This window comes from Talpa europaea, assembly GCF_964194135.1.
Source record: "Talpa europaea genome assembly, chromosome: 4".
Taxonomy (NCBI): Eukaryota; Metazoa; Chordata; class Mammalia; order Eulipotyphla; family Talpidae; genus Talpa; species Talpa europaea.
The window spans coordinates 126,321,078-126,345,921 of record NC_140070.1 but is presented as its reverse complement, the minus strand read 5'-3'; the positions used below and the strand labels follow the sequence as shown (position 1 = coordinate 126,345,921).

At 37.2% G+C, this 24,844-nt stretch overlaps 1 protein-coding gene across 1 annotated transcript in view; it reads left to right on the top strand.

Moving 5' to 3' along the window:
- FNDC3B (fibronectin type III domain containing 3B) overlaps window positions 1–24,844 on the top strand; it is a gene marked incomplete at its 5' end in the record, with an annotated part of 243,117 nt that overhangs the window by 135,422 nt on the left and 82,851 nt on the right. The window contains 3 exons of the mRNA XM_084232401.1: window positions 14,850–14,908; window positions 20,860–21,011; window positions 24,064–24,123. Coding sequence (XP_084088527.1) covers window positions 14,850–14,908; window positions 20,860–21,011; window positions 24,064–24,123 — 271 coding nt within the window. The remainder of the gene's footprint in view (window positions 1–14,849; window positions 14,909–20,859; window positions 21,012–24,063; window positions 24,124–24,844) is intronic.

Sequence of the window (24,844 nt, the reverse complement as noted above, 5' to 3'; positions counted from 1 at the left end):
ACTGTATCCCCCATTTTTTTCAGTAAGAGCCTCTTTTGTTGCTTGCAGAGTAACTTTTGGTGGCCTAGTATTATTTATATGATGGTTAACTTTTACCCATAGCTCGATTCTGGACTTTGTGTTTTTCCCTATCCAATTTTCATTCAGTTTCACGTAATTCATAATAATTAAAATTTCAATCAGATACTCTTGATAAACATATTTTGAATATAAAACTGAGGTGGAAAGTGAGTCAACCTTTTGTTTTAGACTGTTGCTTTCTCTAACAGTTTGGTGAGAATGTTTTTCAGGCAAGAGCTCTTAGTCTGTTCCTCTTAGCACTTTTATTAAAGAATCTTTTTTAAAAAATGGTATAACATTTGTGTTTGGCACCTTTGGCACTCAGAAGATTTTATGTGTTCTTATGTGTTGGAAGATGACATGAAAATATAATTTCCTGGTTAGGAAATGTTGCAGAGCCTGACTTTAACCACATTGTACTGCAATAAAGGGCTGTTTGCCTGCTCGCTCCCACAAGGCTTTTCCAACCAGGGCTCCATGACTGGTCACCCTGTTCTCATGAGGGGAGTCTTACGTAAACTTTAAGTATGTGCCAGAAATAAAAGTGGTTACCTGTTGCCTTCCAAATTGATAACAGCATTAGAGACAGAACAATAGGTCCTGCTTTAAGAAGTATTAATGAGAACTACATCTGCGTACAGAAGCATTCTCTACCAGATCTTAAATTAACATTTCGGGACAAGGATGGACACTACTATTGGGTTCAAAGATCCTGCTGGTGATAGCGTTGGGGTGGTGTGCCTCTGTGGTGTGGAGTATAGGCGATTACCTTGTTCTGCTGGAATACATCTGAATAGCAAAGCAAATTATAGCCGATTGGGAAGTCTCACTACATTTCAAATCACCATTAGGTGTTCTGGCTTTTTTGTCCTCAAAGATTCCACCTGTATAAACTAAAAATACAGGAAATACTGTAAACATGTTTGCCTATAGACCATGCTGTTGCCAAGTTCAAATCAGAAAGGAAGTATTCCCTCTCTTACTCTTCATAGTAACTATGTGAAGATGAGGATAGAGGGTAGTTTGGAGTTAAAAAAAAAAAAAAAGAAGAAGAAGAAAGATACCAAAACAACAACTAAATAGCATTAGTCCTGCTCACAAGTTTAATAAAATTTGGGAATTTTGTGTTCCATATGGAACATAGCTTGGAACTGTATAAGAACCTTCAGGAAAAAGTAGCTGAGCTTTTTGACTGTGGGGACAGTTCTCACCACTATGATCCTGTTTCTAATCAGTGACCAAAAGGCACAGAGTATGGATTACAGGGGAAGCAGCACCAACTGCCACAGAATGAATACCTCATTCTAGATAGCACTGGATGTGGGCTTCATTTTAGATGTCATCTTTTAGAAGTTTAAGGGAATTTTAATTTCACATTGCAGACAGATGTTTTCTATTTGAGCGTTGGGACTTTGCTAGAGAACATAGAACCCTAAAAGCTCAATATGATGATCTTAGAACCTCTTTAGATCTCTCTATCCATTCTTAGTTTCTCTTCCCACTACCTTTCATTCCTCTGAAAATTAATACCTGCCAGTGAAATCAACTTCGTGCTGCTTTTACTGGAGACTGATGTCTAAAAATCAATCCTGGCAACTAATATAAGGTGAAATTTAGAAGATGCCTGGATTCTCGTGGAGTCACGAAAACTGAAGTTATTAAAAAGGATTAGGATTCACAGCTGGTGAGCAGATGGAATGCTTATAATTTTACAAATTTAGGTATCTATAAACCCAAATCTGCACAAAACCTATTTACTTTTTCTCTAGTTCATTTCACTTATCCTGCTGGAATAGAACCCTGATCAAATAGGACTCTTTAGTTATGATAGGCCTTAATAGGATACTCATTTAGGATACTTAATAGTCAGCATCATTTGTCATTCCTATCAAGCAGTTGCATGTTAGTAACCGTTATTTAAAAAATACATTTATGAAAAACTCAGTAGATAGGGAAGAGAGAATAGACTTTACATTTCATTCAAATTGTAGAACTGTTCAACTATTTGCTGCTTGAAGAAATTCTTGAATCAGTTTCCTTAGCTTTTTATCTATGCGGCCTTTCCATCAGATATTCCTTTATCACACGGTCAGACAAGCAGCCTAGACCAGCCTTCTTCCACTCTCTGCTACTGCATCATTACCTCTGTTTGTGCTGGCTTATAATAACATGGGGCCCTGAATGTGCACAGAGCAGTTGTTAGCCTCCTGAAAAACACAGGGCTGGGCCACACTCTCCGGTAGATTGGCATTTCCTCCACAAAGGAAAGTGTGAGACTTTTGCTCAGTGGCAGTTGAAAAGGTCAAATGAGGAACTTTATTCTAATAGAAATATATTCATTTGTACTTAAGTGGTTGTTACATTATCTGAGAACAGAATTAGCCCTTTTTTATCCTTACTGAAAGCCGTCTGAAAATTGGTCGCTCTATTTTACAGCTAATGCTGTGCTGAAAATATAGAAAAACAGCTGGAACCATAAATAAATTGGTAGTCTGAATACACTCTGTACTAGCTAGTTGGGAAGAAAACAAGACGCAGACATTTCAGGTGGTTCTGTACAGCAAACAGCTGTAGTTTATGGTCTAACGTAGTCTCTGTTCTCTTGGAACCAATATGTGCTGCTTCTCTAAAGCCACAGTCAGCTGCAAAAATATCGTAACGTGTTTTGGAAGCATGACTTCATAATAATGTTCTAGCCTCAAAACATCCTAGATGATATATTTCTATATGTGGGAGGGGAAGGGGTGAAATATTGTGTTGCTGATGCATTGGCATGAAATAGTCTTGTAAATTATCGTTGGAAATGGGGCTTTTTGGGATCAGCTTTTCAAATGAATTTAGAAGTTTCATTTTTGGACTTCTAAATTGGCTTTCTGTAATTGGATATGACCTCTTTAAGAAGCAATAGTATAAACACCTTATAACTTCCAGTGTAATTATTATGTCCTGAGCCAAGACTAGCAATCACTTTGAGCTGATAGATTTATTTATCTATCATGAGGAAAATTGTTCTCCCCACCATATCCTTACTTGCCTTGGATTTAGGGGATGGCAGGAGAGGAAGTGTTGGAAGTCGCCCAAGAAGAAATAAAGTTGTACTGGAAATCAGAAGACCTAGGGTTCTTACCAGGTTCCCTTAGATTTGACTGTACCATCTTAACCAAATTCATCAAGTCTCTAATTTGATCATGTCTATTAAATGGATATAATAAAATCAAGTAATTTTTTAAATGTATGATACATGTAGTAGATTACTAGCGCTTTCATAACAAAGTACTGCAGACCAGGTGGCTTAAATGACATTTATTTCCTCACAATTCTGGAGGCTAGAAGTCTGAGATCAAAGTGTCTGTCTGCAGGGCAGGTTTCTTTTCACAATCATGAGGGAAAGATCTGTTCCAGGCCTCCCTCTTTGACTTGTAAATGGCTGTCTTCTTCCGTGTGTTTGCAAATGTGTCCAAATTTACTCTTTTTATAAGAACACTGGTATATGGTCTAGGACCCACCCTAATGATACCATTTGAGCTTAATTACCTCTATAATTGTATTTGGACTTATGTCCAAATACAGTTGCATCCAGAGATCCTGGGGGTTAGAATTTCAATATGTGGATTTGGGGAGGAACACAATTCAGCCTATAATATCTTACAGAGAACTTCTAAATATAAATGATATTCATATACCATAGTTTATAATTCTTTGACTCTCTGAATATTAAAAATATTTTAATAAAATTTTATTGTACTGCACAAACTGATCACAAAATCATCTTTGAAACCTAAAATTTAAGTTGCACTTGTGTTGTCATTTCCTAAGGTGAATTTGCAAGTAAAAAGATCCTTTAATCTTTAGGAGTGCATCTTTTACTTTGTAGGAATAAGATGAAAACTTTCTGGTTCCTATCTCTTAGGACTTCTTTTTGTTTGTTTTTATTTTGTTCTAGTTGTAGAGGATTGTTTGGAAATTTATTGGGAAATTTTCAACAGGAATTTGTGGGGTGAACCGCTTATTGCCACAGGATCAAAGAAATGTAAATCCATCTTTTGCTCAGGGGTAAATAGACTCTTGCTTACCTTGGAAGTTAAAACTTGAGCAAATGGCAGTGTTTTACTCAAAGGGGTCTAACTGCTAGACTGTTTGCTATAGGTGGTAATCTATAAAGACTAAATCTGTGGTAAAGCCAAATAGGACTTTGTGGGGCTGGGATTAGAGAGCATTGCAAGGGAGGGGAGCCCTCAATGGAAAATGCTGAGCTTTCTGTTCATTGGGAATGCAAATAGGAGGACTGTTAATTATGGGAAGAAAGGCAACCAGCCTGTTCACATACTCTAAGGTGAAAAGGAGAAAGGGTAGTCAGGGTAGTTGGAAGCATGCATTAAGATTGCAAAAGGGGGACTTGCAAGTACTTTTGCAGGTCAAACTTTTTTTATTTAGCTGAGTAATTAATTGCTAAGTAGACATAATAGAGTCATCTCAAATGGTTCTTTAGAGATGCATGATTTTTGTACACAAAAAAACTATTGTGGAGCAGGAGAGCTGGGAGCAACTAACTTGGCTAAACAAAACCAAGGCATTCAAGCCTCTGAAAATAACTGTGTATTCTGATTTAATTTTCTGAAATAGATTAGTATGTAGTGGATTAAAAAATTACCACTAGTATGTAAAATGCTATTCATACTTCTCCAGTATACTGTCTGTATCCAAGAATTCTAAGGTTTTCAATTAGCAATGTACTTAATTGCATTTGTATCCTCCCAGCAAGCACAGTGTCTTTATTGAGTGTTTGCCAGTCAGATGATTATTACCTTTGACTAGAAAAATTTCTAATCCACACACCAAATTTCAGATTCTTACTGAATTTATTAGGTACATTCTACACTATTAATGCAAAAATGTAGAACTACGATTTTTTGACACAGTTTTATCATAATGTGTCATTTCCTTTACTATCACGTCCTATCAAAGTATCTCTTCTTTTAGCTCTCTCCATTAGGATGTCTAGCGTGTGCTTGTTTCTTAACATTCAGAGAATAAGTGCATAGTATATATGCACTGTGAGTAGGGTTTTTCTGGCTGTTTACTCAGTCATACATTCAAAACTAAGTGTGTTTCTGGGATGTTGGGGGAGACCCTTACAAAGAGCACCCTTCTAAGTGGGTGATGAAGCGAACACTGCCTGAAAGAATTGACCTCTTAGCAGAGGCTTGAAGGATGACAAAAGTCAGCTAGACCAGGAGGGGAGGGACAGACTCGTGTATATTCTGAATTATCCTTCAACTGAAAGTTTGCATGCTACAAAATGGTCTTTTACATTTTGTTGTTTTATAATAGAAGATGTTATTATTACTATCTCTAGGAATTTTTGATAAAATCAACTACCTAGGTGAGATATTACCAATTTGATGTAATTGCTGAGACTCTTATTTTGAACCTCTTTACCTCTGTTACTCATTCTTTTTTCAGTTCTAACCCCCCTCCCCATTTTTTGGCTGTCTTTTTTTTTTTTTATTTCTGTGATACCATATTCCATGTTTTTCCCCTTTGCATTTTTATTTCTGGTCCATGACCCAAATAGCTGCCTTTGCTCGTGTGCCCCGGCCCCCTTTAGATCCGATGACCCCTGTACAGCAGGAGTTGTACACCCCAGTTGGTAGGACATGAAGGTCAGGTGAACATGGTTTATCATCTGTAGATTTTCAAATGTGAGCTGATTTGGGGAATAATGTAAAATTTCAGTCCCTAGAACTTTAAAAAAAATTTATTGCAGTAACTGCCTTATAACATTATATAAGTTTCAGGTGTAAAGCATTGTAAGTCAGCATCTGTAAATGCTGCATTATGTTTGCTACCAGAAGTCTTATTTTATTGATCCTTTACTAAACAGTCCTCTGTACCTGAATAACATTCTCCCCTTTAGTAACCACTCATTTGTTCTTATAATCTAAGGGTTTATTTTGTTTGTTCAGACCCTGTGACTCAATTTTTCAGTATACATACAAAAGCTATTATGGCCTATCATGGTTTGAACAAACAAGGGAAATCCATTTGGAAATAATAGAGAGGCTAAGTATGTGGTTAGGAAGAGTTATATAACAGTGTTCTTTTATACAGAAAACTAAGTAATTTAAGTTACAATAATTTAATTTTATAAAAAACTTAAAACTTTTAAGTTCTTCAGGAAAATCAGTACATATAACACGTTTGTTATAGTTTACTTGAAAATGACTCAAGATTTCTTTTATGTTGACTTAGGATTTGTGGGATATCTGCTATCATAGATGTTTCACAGAATAAAAATGAAGAACTTTAAGAGTAGGGGGCTTCTGGTCCTAAAAAATGGTCCCAATTTTGGAGAAAATCTCTCATAGGTCAGATCTTCCGTATAGATATTTACTACATGCTGGCACAATCTAACTTTTCATTTTCATTGATTTCTCAGTTTGATGCATTTAGAAAACCATTTTCTTTTCCAGATTTGGGCAGATGGTGCTGTCTCTTTCGATTATCTGATTTTGTTTTTTTATTTTCTTGAAGAGAAATGTTGATTAGGGAGAATGAGAAATGAGACATGGCCAGATTAAATTAAGATCAGAAATTGTACAATCCAAGAAAAGCCAAATGCATTCTGTGTTTTTCTGGAGTTTACAATGGCTCATGTTTGAGTTTCTAGAGCTCCAGTTTGCTATATTTTAATATCATTTAAGGTGACTCTTAGATTTTTGGTTTGCTTGACTTTAACTTTGATTTCTAAAAGAAGACAGAAATTTTTGGATGATTTTTTTCTTCTTAATTACATTCAAATAAGAAAATCCTCGAATAATAATGGCTTATGACAAATCCAAAAATTGGGGATGAATTCTGCTTTATGCTGCTAACATCTCTCATTTGCAGTCTGTATTTTCTCCCTATTGGCCAAATGATCTTAAGCCAAAATATTTAACAGGTGTTCAAAACAGAAGTTTCAAGGAAGTGAATAAAGGGGCACAGAAAACAGCTTGAAGAACCTCCCACTGAGTACATTTGGGACAATATTAGCATTAAAAAAATAATGGCAATGGAGTATTACAGATTTTATTGAATAAATAAAAAGACTGATTCATAGATACTTGAAGTGAGAGAGTGAGCTAATTAACATAGAAGGAATGGTAGAATTAGGACCATCACCATCTTGCAGCTGTCCCTATCCTAATTTGTCTGGCAAAGATCATTAAGGTTTATGACAGCCATCAGGTGAAAGGGAAGAAGATACTTTGACTACTGAGAAATAGGTTACACAAACTGTAACCAAGTGATTAAAATGTTGCACATCACTAAAGAACTCAAATCAGCACTGCTTACTTCCTCAGGAAATGGAATGGGAAGTCCTTCTATATAGAATTCTTGCCAAAAATGTTAGTTTGTGTTGAATTATAAGGAAATAGTCAATACAGTCCACATAGTGGTATATTCTAAAACAAAACTGGTGTGGACACTTCATAAAGGTCAAAAATGTATAGGAAATTTCTGTTCTAAATTAAAGGAAACTAAAACTAACAACTAATACAATACATATTCCTAAAATGGGGGGGGGAGGGGTTGGCAGACATTGCAGACATTGTTGAAACAACTTGGGAAATTTGATTTTGGGATATAGATTAGATTTTATTCTATCAGTGTCAAATCTCTTTGTGATGTTGTTGCAGTCACAAGGGCCTTGTCTTTAGGAAAGACATGATGACATTTGAGGATTGAGTTTTTAAATAATAAACGCTTCTGGAAATAATGTGCATATTTAGAGATAAAAAGTGTAGCAAAATGTTAACAATTGGTCAAAAGATATGGATGTTCATAGTACTACACCTTCAACTTTTCTGTAGATTGAAAATGTTTCCAAATACATATGTTTACCAATCTGGAAATTTCATGAACATGTTTTCAATTCCAGATTTTCTAGAAGAATGCAACTATTAACCTGAGACACATGATCTCTCCTAGCACTGATTGATTGGCTGCATAGGTGCTGTTCTCTTTAAATAGAGTAACAGCTTTTTTTTTGTTTGTTTTGTTTTTTGTTTTTTGTTTTTTTTTTGTTTGTTTGTTTTCCACAGTCTTTGCCTTTCACTTTTGCCTATTTTGCCCATCTTCTTTTACTCGTTGTAATTGCCTTCCTGGTGGCTATATGCATTTGAGTATGTACTCACATATAAAACCTTTGCTGAAATTCCTGGGTGTGAGGTGGATTGTACCATGGATAGAAATGACCATCCTGTACCAGAACAGTGGTAAGGTATTTGGAATCCTACTACATGAAGTTAACTCTAGATTAACTCTGGATTTTTTAAATCTGTATCAGATGACAACCTTGACTGGATTCTTTGGCTAGAGACTAAATGTCTAGTCTCATCCTCAAATGCATGTAATTTAGTCCTATGAGACATCAGTTAAGAAAATGTGAATGTAATAGCTGTTCAAAACCCCCTGTATAGGTGGTATAAATATGAAAATTCTCCTCCAAAGGTCATGTTAAAATATTATACTGTTGATACTCCCTGTCAGTTGACACAGTCTTGCAAAAGTGTTGATCAAGACACTTTGAAAAGTTTTCAGTGTTCTGGAAAAAACAAAACAAAAACAAAACTTAATGAAAAAACATTTTGTGGAAACATTTATAGATGCCAATGCAGAAAGTAGTAGTGGGGAAACTTTAATTGCCTTTGTAAATTCTTCTATCCTGTGTTTAAGTGATTGCCTTCCTGTTACACAGCCAGGGAGGTTACCAGCTCTTGCTGGGTAATCATGGAGTTGAGCCTTTCCCCAAAATAAAAGAACGATACTCGCACAAGTTAGGACGTAGCCAGTGAAACAGTTCAAACACACAGAAGGAAGGAAAGGAAAGGACTGGCGCTCGAGTTAAGCTTGCCAAGCAAGCATATGTACCTAATACTTGATCATTTTTGTGTATTTTCCATTCCAGTTTAACTTGAGTTTCTTAAAAACACTTGATGCTTTTGTCTAGCTCCATGCATATATATGATGTTTGCCTTGTGAAGTAAATGTAAGAATTCTCCTTCAGGGGATTTGACAAGAAATGAGTGTGGAGTCTCCTGGTATTTCAAATAGAAGCCAGTTTAGTTGGTGTCAAAGACTGTAGTTGAGAGATGAACTTTTGAGTTTACCTGCAAGTCAACAAGAGTAAAGTATCTGGTGCTTTGCCTTAAAGAACCAGACCCTGGGGTTCTGTGTTATCCTTCTTATTACCTAAAGTGCTGAACATTTGTCTGTAGGTGGATAGACATGAATGTTCACAGTAGGACATTGCTCAAATCTTGGGCCAAGAAAGAAAGTTTTTTTTTTCCTACTGAATTCCAGAAAGTCATTTTTCCTACAGAATTCCAGAAATGGCACAATGGCACTCAGAGGAAATCAGCTATTCTTACTGCATTTATAGTCTCTGGCCGTCTCTTCCATCCTCTCAGGCACTCTACCTGCAAAAGGACTTCATCTCTCCTCTACTCCTTTTTCTAAGGGTCCAGAATCTGTTTGGAACCCAAAGTGTTGAAAATATTTTCCTAGACTGGAAGGCAAATTCCCACAACATATGTTTACCTGCCTGCTTTCCTTTTTAATTTTGAGAGTCTGGTATTTTCTTGGCTATATTTCAGAATTTCAAATAGAGTAACCACTTAACCCAGCTAAATAACTAGAGAGATGTTTGTCTTTGCATTTTTGGCATCAGGATGATTGCTATCTCAAGGTATTTCTGGAATATTTGTCTTTGGGGATTAACTGTATTGTCTTTATACAAATGTATTTATTACTGTAATTTTGTACATTTTTAGTATTTTTATTTAGAGTCATTAATTGTGGATCATTATCAAAGTTTTTAGGTAATTCTACTTTTGTATGGACTTATTGATTCTTCTTTTTTCCCCAGCATAAGCAGTATTTTAAAAAAGACAACTGATTTATGTTTCTTATTGGAAAAGCAAATTCAACAAGTATTCTTCGACTATCTTCTTTCATCCCTATTAGCTCTAGGTGGCATTGATGGGATATTCAGCTTGTCCTTATTATTGAGTCAGGTTTTTCTTTCTCATCCCAAATTTTTTATGTCTATTCATTTACTTCTTATATTGATTGTTTTCTATTCTTTTTTATCCCAAAGCATTTATTTCTGTTCATTAGGTCTTGTATTGACTATTTGCCTCTTTAAGCCTCTTATCACCAAAATGGGCATGGCCAGAGGTTACGTTTTTTTCCACACTCTAGTTTCTTATACATAATTTGTTTAAAAAAAAAAAAAAGAGTAGCTAAGTCAGCCCTTGGCAAATCTGAGAAAGCATATTGTGTAATGCTGGGCATATCTATAAATGAGCTCTGTGGATAAGAACTAGACTGAAGGTTTACAGAGAAATGATGCTGATGTCATTCCATTGGAATGTAGGGGCTGTTACAACCATAAATACATTCTATAGCTAACAGCCAAGTGTCTGGCTGTATTTCTTTTCTAACAAGGAAAAAATGTGAGACAAACCAAAGAAATAAATTGTGTTTATAAAGGGGAATATTTTAATTAGTTTAGGGCTTACATTTATTCAGACTTTCTGAACTTAAAATTCTTTTTGGAACAAACATAAAGACTATTACTTGTGGAAAATTTAAATTTCACATGATATGTCTTCCCTTGAGTGTATGTGTGTGGGGAGGGGGTGTTGAGGGGAGACTTGTCCTTATTTTAAAAAAAGAAAGTACTTGCTTGTGTGTTTTTATTTTAACCTTCCCTTTCTAAAATTGCTTTGTTTTCTTAGGAGATTTGCTCTTAAGGGGAAGATAGACTTAAGCTGCTGAGTCTTGCTCCCCTTCCCCCATTCCTTCTTTTAGCATTTCCAATCAGGATGGTTCTTAGCTCACTGGGGCATGTTTAAATGACTAGAGACTTCCATCTTAACTCCTTTTCAAGAAAGAACAAACTCCCAAATATTTGTACTTGGGCAAAATAAAATGCCCCCTTCTCTTTTAGGAGCAATGTCTGAGAATATCCTGGAAATTTTTTTAACTGATTTACACTATCTTTACTGCAAGGAAGAGGCTTTCAAATATTAAGAAGTAGTGATGTGAAAGTTGGGCTGTCATGTCCATCAACTTCAGCCATGGTGGCAAACAAAAATGAGATAAGTGGGAAATGGTTTTAATTGTTTGCTTGCTTCACAGCAGTTTCAATATAAAGAGTAAGAAGTACAAATTTGGCTGTAAGATTTGCCTCTAGATTAATTTAGTTGCCACAAAGGACAAGGAAGAAGACAGGCCAGATAAGGAAGAAAGAGTAGCTTGCCCTAGAACTTTGCTCTAGAACCTTGCATTTCTCCCTCTTGCATGATTATCTCTTGTTCAGTTGGCACACACCAAATTATTGAGGAAAGGGAAATAAAAAGAAACATGATATAATTTTCTTTTTCATTATGTAAATGATATCCCAAAGGCAAATCATCAGAACTACCTATTTTGTTAATTTTTTAAATGTAATTAGCAGTTTTTCCTTTTTCTCCTCTTTTACAAAATGGTGTGTATATATAAGGGAGACAGAGATAGGGAGAAAACAAAAGTATGGAAGCAAGCAGAAGCTTGATTTAATGTCTGAAATATCTCTGTATAGCCAGGTTCCAAGGCTCTTTTATGGTAAGGTTGATAATTCATAGACTACTCTGAGGTATAGTTAAATCTTACTTAGGTAGGCTGAGGTCTGAGGTAACTGAGTTATTTAAGTCAGAGTTTAAATTTTGGCCTTTTCATACTATACCGTTGCTTTCATACAAGAGTTTATTTTGTATGTGGTAACTGTCACTTTAGCTCAGTTAAACAGATTTTATTTTCAGTCTTGTTTGTGTGCAAATTGTGTGCCTGGCATTTATTTACTTTTTTCTCTTAGTCTGTGGCAATACAAATAGAAAAGCACTAAGTAGATGGCATTTTTTTCTTTTTTCCGTATTCACAGTTTAGAACCTTGAAAGAATGAATGAATCCAGACTGGCTTTTATAACCACATTTCTCCTGACATAATAGGTAGGGTTTGTTCTGTCACTGCCTTTCCTCTCCACACCCTACCTTTTTTTTTTTTTAGTTTTGATCTTCTCAGAAACCTTTGTCTATTTTACTCTATTCATGGCCCACTTTTTCTTATGCTTCCTTTTCTCAAATACCTTCTCCCCAGATCCAAGGCCTTTGCTTTATTCATTTGATAGCTTTCTCAGTGTTTAAAACAAACAAACAAACAAAAAAAAAAAGACCAGCAACACAAACCCTCTCATGGGACTTAGAGGGTCCCTTTGTCCCATCTGCCTCAGTGCACACTCCCCCTGTGCCTCAGCCGCCTTCTCTCTACTCACCATCTCCCTCGTGACCCCCATGTCTCTATTTATTTGTCATGATTCAGTAGAAGATTTTACTTGATTTGGCAACATGCACCAGATGTCCACACTTTGAGCTTCAGTCTCTTCATTCATTCTTCAACCTTGTTCCTGAATCAACCAATATTTGCAAAGGTGCTGAGCAGTAGAAGCGAACATGTGATGTACAAAGTAGACTTCAGTCCTACCTGAGGCCAAGAAATTCCATCTTGAAGGGATATTGTAAAACTTAGCAGAGTGGTGTTACTTTGACTGGCACAGAGCTAGGCACTCAGAAAATGTCAGCTTCGTCATTAAAACCTAAAACAGACAAATAAGGGAAGTTCTGACCTCTCCTTGGAGGTTGTTTTCTCTCAGGCAGGACCTTTTACTTTATTTCAGCTTTTACCTAGAACCCTTTCTTTTTCATTTTAAACAGGTCTGTCCCCATTTTCCCTTTTTCTGTCAAATGTTTTACTATTCTTATTTGTTGGAAAATAGGTAGTGGGTAGGGTCTCCAACTTCTATAGAAAAAAGCCTCCTTTTACACTCCCCCTGTTTTCAAGCCCTAGATCTTGAGTCTTTTTTTTCGAGACTCCTGAAGAGTCTTCCCTTGCATAGCTCTTTAGTTTTTCTCTTCTTTCTTTATTGAATAGGTGGTCTCTGTTCTGGTCCACACCTTTATTACTTCAAGGACAAGGTCTGACTTCTTGTCCTTGAAGCAGTCAGTCATGAGAGAAAGAAACAATGGTCTCCTTTGACTGGTTGTCTAAATGTGTCTATTTGTGAGAGTGTTTGAAGCCTTATAGGCCTTCAATCCCTAAAATAATGGAAGATTGAGAAAGTTTTGTCTTTACCAACTTAACTAATTGGTAACCAGTTATTTATCACAACCATACTTGTACTTCCTTTCACTGACAATTCTTAGATGTACAGTATTTATGGTTTATTTAGTAGGAGCTACCAGGAAATGTGAAGGAATGTACACTCCTGACTTATGAGTATAATCTATTGTGTCTGTCTTTTCATGAATGAATACCAAATTATAAATGAGTTTGTGGTGTCTGGTCTTTTGAATGAGAATTTTTAGTTGTAGTTTAAGAAAATATGATATTACTGACAGCCCATTTTTTTCACTAAAGCAAAAGGTAAACATGTTCTGCTAGACAGAATACAATGAAGAACTTGAGCCTTCTAAAGTTAAGGCTGGCACAAGTAGAAAGAAGTTGTTGTTGCGTTTTATAAAAATTTGGTACACTGATTTAGTCAACAAATGTCTATTGAACGCTGAGCATGCTGCTACTGTGCTAGGTGCTATGAACTAACAGGTGTACATGCCTCGCTATGGGGGTTGCAGGACTGCAGCCTCTGCTGACCTGTGTTTGTACAGTTCACAACTATGGTGGTGGTTATATTTATAAGTGGGCATAAAAATCAAGAATATGTGGGCATCCCTGGTGGCGCAAGGGGTTAAGATGCAACCTATGAAGCTATCCGCAGCCACTGCAGCATGAGTTCGATCCCTGGCCAGGGAGCAACCCAATGGTGCAGCAGATCTCTCCTGACTTGCCCGCTGCTCCCCTCAGCAGTGTATTTCAGTCAATCTGCCTGTTCTGTTCCCCATTCTGTCTCTAGTGAGACACCCCCCCCCACGCCTCTGGCCTGTACCCCAGTTCCTGTATGCATAAATAAATCTTTTTAAAAATATCAATATGTGACAGAGGTCTTTTTATGTGCCCCATAAAACTTAAAATATTTACTATCTTGTTCTTTACAGAAAAAAATCTGTCTATACTATCTGAATCTTTGCTTTCCTGAAGCTTATATTTTGATAGGAAGGGCAAGTAATAAATAAAGGGACAAGGAAACCAGGGGAGAATTAACATTCAGACTTTCATAATAGGTAGGAAGGAAATAAGTAGATATGGGAATGACTAGACTGAGGCTGGGGCAGGGGTGGGCATGGAGGTGGGATTGTTTGAAAAGGTAACTGAACAATAACAACAAATAGCCCTGTGAAGAGCTGGACTTACTAACCCAGTCTCACTCTCTATTCAATTTTATAATAAAGATTGAAGTAAAAATCCGAACTCACACCCTTTAAGAACTTGCCACTGTCTCTGAAATGTCATCTCATTGCACTCAGCTTCTGTTGCTGTTGAATTATTAGGTGGAACTCAGTGTTAGTCATCTTCATGAATATATAAACCTATGTAGCATCTAGCACTTGCAATAACCACAGTGAAATTCCTACACCAAGGACATCCCATTTCTAATTGTCATTGTCATGTTGGTGGTACCAAAAATTCCTGGTTACAGGCAACTGATTTAATGATTGCCTTGGTTAAAGGCCTTTGAGAAAGAATGTGACGACCTTGCCTTCTAATAGTATTAACTTTTTCACTTTTTTTCTCTTTTGCCATGCAGAGTATGAGTTGGAAGTAAAGAGGGTGCAAGACATTCTTTCGGGAATAGAGAAGCCACAGGTATGTCTTCTGGATTTCTCAGCATTAATGACACTTTCAAGAGTGCTTTGCCTTTACTGTATAGTAAGTAAGCAGAAGAAGCCCTTTCCATTGCAGATTTCCCATGAACTCTGAAATAGTGTTATTATTACTGGAGCATGAAGATAGAGAACAGCAGTCTAATGTTTAGTCATAATCAATTGACGTGTCTTTAGTATTTCTGAATGCAGTAGGTTATTCCCTACCGCTATGAATGTTACCCCTTTCTTGCCTGTACCCCCATCCAGTATTACAGAACCTTCTTCTTTTGGTAATTTTCTTTTACCTGTATAAATTTGGCAGTAATAATTTCTTAAAACCTCACTAATTCCAAGTGTTTCTCCAGGCAAATTTCAGAAAGATACTTAAATATTAGCTGAAAAAGCAACACCCAAAACCTTGAGTGCAATGCAAGAAAAATAATTGGTGGAAATGGTGATATTGAGAGGTTTTAAAATTGCTTTGAAATTCAGGTGAAAAATTCAAAATGTTAATTGAGTCTTTCATCTGAGTTTAGAGAGCCAAAGTTCTTTGGATTGTTTTCTAGCTGATTTGGAAAAGCTTGATCTGTCATGTGTTTCAAATCCTGAGACTTTTTAACAGAAGACTCCAAACATGCCTCAGGGCATGTAGTTGAGTTTGACTAAACCTAAAAGCGTGAGGTATGTTGGGGAACAGGCACAGTAGGGCACTTGCAGAGGAGTGGCTTGTTGCTGCTGGGTGGGGAGTCTGCACTTAGTCTGTTAAGGAGCAGGCTGCCATGGAGAATTTTTGAGCAAAGAAGTTATGTAATCAATGCTCTGTTTTCTGGATGATCAATTGGTAGATGAGCTGGAGTCAGAAGCAGATGAACCCAGGGAGAGACAAGTGTTAGGAATCCATTACTGTAGTGCTGCTGAAAGGCTGTGGCAGTCCAAGTTAGGGTGCTGACACTAAGTGTGTCAAGGGAGAGGCTGGATACCGCTGTGGTCCTAGAGAGAAACTGATTCGATGTTATAACATATTAGATATCTGGTGTCATGGACAACCAGGCTTTCAGGCTTAGGTGCCTCCTCTTAGGAGTTGCTTCCTCAAAGATGTCTCCCCTGATTGCTGTCCCCATCCCTGTATTGTGATCTCTCCATAGCACTTAGTGCCACTGCAGCCATGCCAGCTTCACTGTGCTCTGCCTGGATTTAATACATTGTACACCAGTGTATTAAATTTTGTCTTTCCGAATAATCTGTGAGTTCTTCTAGAATGGGTCTATGTCCATGTTCTTCTTTTCTCTTCGGTACCATTCTTCGGCATTTTGAGTTTATTTTATTTTCTGGGCATCCAGGAAAATAAAGATAGTGGGCAGTAGCAAGTGGCTGGTAGATCAATGCTATGGAGAGATGGGAACAAAATATTGATCAAGAGATCACAGCTATAGAAATGATAGTTCAGCGATGGATAATTACGTTAGGGGTGAGAAGTGGAATAATAAGAGAGATTAGAAGAGACTTGAGACCAGAATCTATTTTTTTTTTAAATTGGGTAAATTGCGTAAGTTCAACAAGCCTCAGTTTCCGCATCTTTGAAAGTTAGAATAATAAATATCACATGGCACTGAAAAGTAAAGTTTGTGCTATTTATAGAATACTTGTTGTGGAGTATTTCTTTATAGTACATAGCTTATCACTTCTGAAATGGGAAGGAGAAATGTCCCAACTTCAGGCGCAGAGCCACACAGAAAGTTGGGTACACGATTATAAAAAGGATAGTTTTAAATTTTCGTTTCTTTCAGTCACATCTGGTAACACCTCTAAATAAAAGGCATATATTTTTCTTTGAGGTTTTGCAGATGATTTTTTTAAGTATAGCAGCAATATTTAGGGCTTATGGATTCTTGTCATCTTCTTGTCTCAATCTGTGGGGAGCCTGAATTGAACAAGTCATTTACTCTTCAAAACCCCAATTCTGTTACCATCCAAATTCTTAACTCTTGAGTAAAACAGGGGACAAATATACTAGGTGTTGTCCTAAGAGTGTAGTATATGATGCATTGGGGACTGCACATATGTAGCCACCACCATATTAGAGAAAATAATCATGGTATTATTCTCAGTGGCTGTTTATTTTCAAGATGTAAATAAGTGTGACCTGTCATTGTGCTTCTCTTTTTATCTGATAATATTTAGCTTATAGAAACAGTTGATATGTTGGTTCTAGAAGTGAGTAAACTGACCTAAGAGGAATAACTGTCCCTGCAAAAGAAATTCCTTGAAAGATAAACAGCAGCAATCTGAAAACAGATGTGTTATGCATAACATTTTAGAAATTATAGAAGCAGATGGTTATGAACTTACTAGATTTGAAGGTGTTCTTTTTCTTTGAATAATGATCTCTTTGACCTTCTGCTTTTATATTTTCCTTTGTGTTACTATTTTTCATGATGGCACTTTTTAAATAAAGCCAATATTTCTATGGATATATTTCCTTAACACACTCCCTAATTGCCTCAACAGGCATCCCACATGGTTAAATTCCAAGACCAAACCAAATAAGAAGCTGCTAACTTAAGTTAACAATCTAATAGCTTTTTGAGAACAAATGATATGGTTTTGTTCCAAGTGAAATCATTTGCATATAATGTAGGCTGAGAGCAAGACAGTAGGGTTTTACGGAATGGTGTTCAATACTTGGGTGAATAGGAGCGAAAAGGGCCAAAGAGACAGAGAACTAAGGATTATATATCATATTGCTGCAAGGTAGCATAGTCTTATCATTCCCTAATATGCGTATGTAAACATAGGCATTTTACTAGCAACTATTGTCAAGTTGTTGTCTATATTTAATACATAAACAAGAATGACTTCTAATCAGTAAGAATCATTAAATGGTAGATATCTGGTGATTTTATGAGTCCTTCAAGATACAACAGAGCAGTTTAAATAATTTCTGTGCATGGGCCTCCCCAGTGGCACAGCGTTTGAGCGCTGGGTTGTGAACCCGGCCACCCGGCGAGGGTTCCACATGGCACGACAGACCTCTCCTGCTGCCCGCTGCTCCCCTCAGCAATGTACCTCGGTCCTTCTGCCTGTTCTGCTCCCCGGTCTGGCTCTGGTGAATTCTCTCACCCTCCCGCGCTTCTGAATGTACCCAGTACCTGTATAAATAAATAATTCTTTAAAAAAAATAATTTCTGTGCAGACTTATATTACCAGTGTTCACAACAAACCCTTTTGAGGCAGTAGTACTAAAACAAATGTCAAATTGGGCCATGTCCAGTAATTTTGTAACTAGAAACCATTTTTATCACCATTGGAAAGGAGATTGACTTCTATTTACAGTAGAATAAGTTAGTTGATTTTATGGCTTCTAAACTTCTTTTTTTGGATAATAATCAGGATGATCAGATTAGCCTTGCACTAGTGCAGTTCAGTGTTAGAACTGGTGAGAACGTTTCACCACAGAGACAGACTCCTAAGATGAACTGTTTCTCTGAAATACACTTGAGCCCAGCAAAAGTTCCTAGAGTTCAGAATCTCTTGCTAAGGTTATCACCTCTCTGGACACTAGAGTCAAGGCATCCACTGCTGAGGAATCCCCTTTATGTGACATTCTCTCATGTAATATCCTGGCATGGCCTTGAAATGGAAGTGAGTTCCAAGTTCTAACAGAAACAAAGCCCTCTTTCTCTTAGGATTCCAAAGCCTAAAGAAAGAAACCTGAGGCCCAGGAGTTAGTGAAAGGGAGGGAGCCAGGAGCACAGGAGGGGCTTGGCCCAGAGGGATGTGGGTGGCAGCCTGCTTAGCTAGAAGGAAGAATTTTCAGTAGCTGCTGTCCTTTAAAATGATGCTGAGATCTCAAAAATGCACTTTTGATAGGCCAGCCTGTCAAAGTAATGCACGTGCACCGAGGTATTTGTTCAGATGACATTTTGCATCCTTAAAGCTTGCTCAGGGAATCTAGGGAAAAGGTGAACTTACGTTAGTTGATGTTGATGCTTCAAATGTTCTTCGTCACTATTGGAGTTATAATTTAACCAGTTCCTAAAGGAAGGAAGTAAATTCTTAAGAGCTGATGAAAAAGATACAGTTCAAATTGATGTGAATTTATGGTTTCAGTATCTGAAGTGCTGGCATTTGACTGAGCTGTTTGGAGGCGTGATGTTATTTCACACCACTATTCATAGAATTTGTGTTACTACATACTGTGCTCTTGGAATTGTGCAAATGAGCCACTTATCACCTCCGTTGAATGTCTCACAGTACTTAATCAACCTTCTTTTTAATTATCAAGTGAACTCTTCAACTCATAGTATTATTTTAAGTTAAAAATCATATATAATGCCCAGTACCTCAAGATGACTCATTAAAGACATGAGAAAGAATTCAGCGAATACACCAGGGAACTTGGTAGAAATGCTGCCTTAAAATCTCATCAGGGGAACAACCCAGAAATAACTAAAGCACAGTATAGTGAAATAAGTACTAATCTAGGTACCAGCAAAATGAGGCTGGAACACAAAGAAAATAGTGATTGATTCTGAACAGGGCTCAAGCTGCTTTGGGTTCCTTTGTGTTCAGTATACCCGCCATGGGGCCCCTCGTGCATTGGTCTCTCCTCACCAGGTTGGTGCTCATTGAAGCAGAGACCATATCTTAATCATCTTTGTGTCCACAGCCCCTCACAGGGGTAACGCCTGATGATTAAAAGAATAAGCAGAGGTAGCATTTGAACTGGGTGTAAAAGAAGGTTGTTAAAGCCAAGAAAGCGGCAAGTGAAAAGCTAAGTCACAGCATGAGAGGGGCCAGCATTCTGTGGGGTAGCACTGCTGCAGGACATGGGGAGGGTTCCGGAGAAAAGAAGCTACTGTTCTGCAGCCTTAGTAAGCAGGGTCTGCTTTGATTCTGTAACAGTATCTCATCGGATTTTTAAAAGCTCACATGTCCTCCACTATGTTGCCTGTATCAGAAACTAGGGCCATCTTATTCCCTTTGATTTTAAATTTTTATTCAACAAACATTTATTACAGAAGTCATTTGAATATCTCTTCGGTCCTCTCTCTAGGGGTCCAGTAGGAAAAGTAGACAAAGGCCCTAAATGTGACTAGCAGTGACAGAGATACCAACCAGGTGTTGTGGTTGGCACCTGCTTGGTATCTGGTGGGTGGGAAGGAAGCTAGCAAGCACTCTGTGATTGAGGCCCTGTGTTGGCAGAGGCAGAAACTAGTGGTGGGCCTGTTAATGAGCAGGTCTTGTAGGGGCAGCACTGGCTTAATCCTGCCATGCATGACTGACAGCACGGAGTATGCCTCTGTGAGGTTCGAAGTTAGGGAAGAATATGGGGGTGAGGGGCTTAGAAACCTCATGTGGCAGCTAAATCAAAAGTTAAAAGCAGAGCTCAGAAAAAGGTGAAGCTTCTCTACACGTACATCCCCTGTTAGCCCAGCACTTTGCTTTACTCACCTATCACTGGGTTCACCCAGGAACATTCAGGACTTCAATGCGTGTGGTTCAAAGGGTGTTGCCTCTGAAGGATGACAATTGAGGCTGCCAGAAGGTACCTGTGGTGGTGGCTTCTTCCACATTTTGTGATAGCTATCTTGGAGCTCATTGGCATCTCACATTCAGCCCTTTACCTTTAAATACAATCCCCAAATATGAGAGATTATTTAATTTTCTGAAGGATGAAGCGTGAATTGTATTGTAAGGATGTATGTGTCAGGTGCTATTTTGGACATTAGGACTTTGACGAGAGCGCGCCCTATAGGGTATTTTTTCATTGTAGTTAAAATTATTTGAGTTATTATATGAATTTTATTTTAAAATTATTTGAATTATTATATGAATTAACTCTTAAGGTAGTTCTCTGCCACTACCAGTAGTCACAAAATGATATTGGAAGGTAGTGTCTAATTAATGCAAAATGGATTTGAATATTTCTGTACATGTTTCCTTCCTCAGGTTTCTAATATCCAGGCAAGAGCAGTTGTGTTGTCCTGGGCTCCCCCTGTTGGACTTTCCTGTGGACCCCAAAGTGGCCTTTCCTTCCCCTACAGTTATGAAGTTGCCTTATCAGACAAAGGGCGAGATGGAAAATACAAAATAATTTACAGGTAATGTGTATTTCCATGTGTTTCTCTCTGCTGCTAAACTGTGAAATTTGAGTCAATAAAGAAAATGGAAAATTTTAAAGGCTTTGCCAATTTCCCTTTAAATTGTTAATTTTAAGCATTAATGTAACTATAATGTCAACAGGTAATTTTGTGTAAAGTATTTATCAGAAATAAAATGTGTAGGGCTATGTGGTGTGATGAAGCATCACCTAGGCTTGTCACTACAGTACTAAAGAAAACTTCCCACTAATGTGCACTGGGGCAAAAAGTGAATATGGCTCTCAGTTTTTACACATATCATACACTCATTTCATTACGTCTTCTTAGTCCCAGACCTTTCTCTAATTTTGTTATTAAAATTCTACAACAGAGTTGCCTTCCATTTCACTTTGCTCCTATCCTCCACTACAGTTTTCTGAACCTACAATAAAGATTACTTTAAAACATTTCATCCCCAAACTTTCTTAAACGGTCTGAAGTTTAGCATGCAGAATAAGGGAATTAATCTCTCCTGTTTCATGGACTCCTTGATACTAAACATTTAAATGATTTATAGTTCCAAATGTGATAAAAATTTTAGGATCAAGTCTTCTCTCCTTACTAATTGTGGGCACTGCTGAGATTTGCAGGGCAGGAAGTGAGAAACTCACTCTTTGTTTGAACTACTTGTTTGACCTCACTGTGAGTGGCCCTGGAGTGACTGGCCAAGCCCAGGCTAATGTGGCTGTACTTACATTTCCACATCTACCTGAGTGGCGGGTTTTCTTTGCTACTACTGCTGCATCAGTGTTGCAGACCTTCTATTTCCCTAGCCCTGATTCCAGTTCTTGTACTAAGGACTTGTATTCTCTGGATAAAGAAATGGAAAAGAGGGCCTCCTCTGTGGTGCAGCAGGTTGAGCGCAGTATTGTGAAGCTGTCCGCAGCCTCTGCAGTGCGGGTTCGATTCCTGGCCAGCCAGGGAGATACCCACATGGTGCGGCAGACCTCTCCTGTCTCGCCCGCTGCTCCCCTCAGGAGTGTTTTCAGTCCGTCTGCCTGTTCTGCTTCCCACTCTGTCTCTGGTGAATTCTCTCACCCTGCTGCACCTCTGGCCTATACCCAGTTCTTGTATAAAAATAAATAAATCTTTAAAAAAAAAAAGAATAAGAAATGGAAAAGAGAGAGGGAGGGAAGTCTATTAGTCGCTCTTTCACTCTGGTGCGTTCTCTGTCCCTCCACCCATTGTGCATATGTTGTCTTTTCCCTGCACTCTTACAGGAATCTCTCCTAGGGGCTTCAGTAGCCACGCCGGCTCTGCTATAATCCTGTCTCCACACTGCAGAAATTGAGGTCAGACTGTATCTTTCCCCTACAGAAAACCTGTCCCACTGTGATTAGAATAAAAAACTAACGCCTTACTGTGGCTCACAACCTTTTGGTTCTATTTTGAAAAGTCACAATTGTTGGAAACCTTAGAGAAATATAAAGCACCATTTCCCCCATCCCCACTAAGAAAGAAATAGATTCTATCAATGCAAGATGACTTTTGCTGGCAGAAGCTAGAGTCTCAAGTGCTCACAGTGCCTAGCCAGGTAACGTAAGTGAGAAAAGTTGGAAGAGTGGAAATAAGGAGAACAGGAGAACTCCTCTGTCTCTGAAAGGAGTAGCCCCAACTCACTTTAAATGGATTATTACCAAAATGTAGGCCTACATTTGCTGATAGGTTGAATTTTAAACAAAGAAATGCTGAAAATATATATATTTAACTAAATTTTATTATTATGTACTTTCTTAATTTTAATTCCGCAAGTTCATTATAGGTCAAAAAACAAAGCTACAGGCAAGATGTGGACACTAGCCCCTAGTTTGCAACTTTAGAAATATTTTTGTTTGAAATAGTTTCAAACGTTGCAAAAATAGAGATCAGAAAATAAGTGCATACTCTTCACCCAGATTCACCTGTTAACTTTTTACTCTATTCATGCTACTATTTTTACTCTATTTATGCTTTGCTATTCATGCTACTCTCTCCTTTTTTCCCTCTCAATTTGTATTTTTTTCCCATTAGTTTTCTGTATAATGAATGGCTCTTTGCTGCTACATCACTATATTTCCTAAGAATAAGAATATTTTCTTGGGCCTCCCCGGTGGCACAGTGGTTGAGCACTGGGTTACGAAGCTACAGAGCCGGTTCAATCCCCGGCTGCTCCCCGGCCCGCTCCCCGCTCTGGCTCTGGTGAATTCTCTCACCCTCCCGCGCTTCTGACTATACCCAGTGCATGTATAAACAAAACAAACAAACAAATAAATAAATAAATCTTTAAAAAAAAAAAAAGAATATTTTCTTAAAGAGCCACAATTCAGTTATTAACTTCATGAACCTGCATGATAAAATATTTTTATCTAGTCCATCACCCATTATTCTACTTTTGTAGGTTAACTAAATAATATCTGTTGTAGAATTTTTCTTCCCAATAGGACAAGATCCTATCTAGGGTCAACTATCGAGTTAAGTTGTCATGTCCCATCAGCCTTCTTTAATTTGGAACACTTCCACAGTATTTCCCTTTTATGACAAAAAGACTGATTTTTTTAAAAGTCATTCCCCTCCCACCCTCCCCATATACCCTCTCCTTGCTTTTTAAAAAATTTTAATGGAACATTCATTTTTTTTTTTAACGGTTGTTTGCTCATAATTAAGTTGAAGTTCAATTGCAACCTCTGATCATATACATGATTTTATCTGTCTATCTGTTGCTAGCTAGCTATCTAATTTGCTTGTTATTTTTTATTTTTAGGTGTTTACTTTGAAAAAATAACCTTTAGAATTATATTAGTAAATTAACCTTGCCATTTTCCAGATCTACCATGGCATCATTAAAAGGAATCTAACTTTCAGGACCAAAAAGATACTAATACCAACTTTAAAAGTTTATTTGTTTTATGGTGGAATAGACACAATAGTTCTTGAGTCGTTGCTGATATATTACTATGAGACTCAAACTCAGAGTCTGCTTTACTTTTGAAACTTGATCATTGACTAATGAATGATTTTATTTTATTTTTTGTAGTGGAGAAGAATTAGAATGTAACCTGAAAGATCTTAGACCAGCAACTGATTATCATGTGAGGTAAGTTCGGATACTAGAGCTAAACTATACTGGAGATTTAAGATTGCTAAAATAAACCAAATGGTTCCTCTTCAAAAGTTTTTCATTACTTTTACTTGCCTAACTGAATGTTGCAATACATTGGCTCACAGTCCATTATATTCTGTACTTAAGAGCATAGTGATTGGGAATACACAAATGTGCTTTTGGTAAGAGAAAAGTAGATGATACAGTGAACAGAATTTTTAAAAATTATTTTTAGAAGTGATTTTTTTTTTAATGTAGTATCTTGTAATATCCACTGGGCTGTGTGGTTAAATATATAATATTTTCTTATTTTAAAATGAATAATTTTTTTTACTATAGGTGTACCAATTATTTCTCTTAGACTGTACATATAAACTGTATGTTCAGAATTCCCAACAACACATTTGGAACTTAGAATACAATAGGTTTTGAAATAATAAAAATACTGTCGATATTAAATTATCTATGATACAAATTAACCCAATTTTAACTTTAGTCAATTATGTAGAATTCCCTAAGAATTCTGGCTAAGAAAGGTAGGAAAGGATTCAAGTTATAGCTTACTACCTGTAAAAATATTTAAAGCTAAGTTCAAAGCAATATATAAGAGAGCAAGGTGTTTTATATTCAGTCATAAAGTTTATGTCTACTCAGCTATAGTATTCTTTAAATACAATACTGAAACTGTCTCTTCCTGTTTAAATCAAAACTTCTG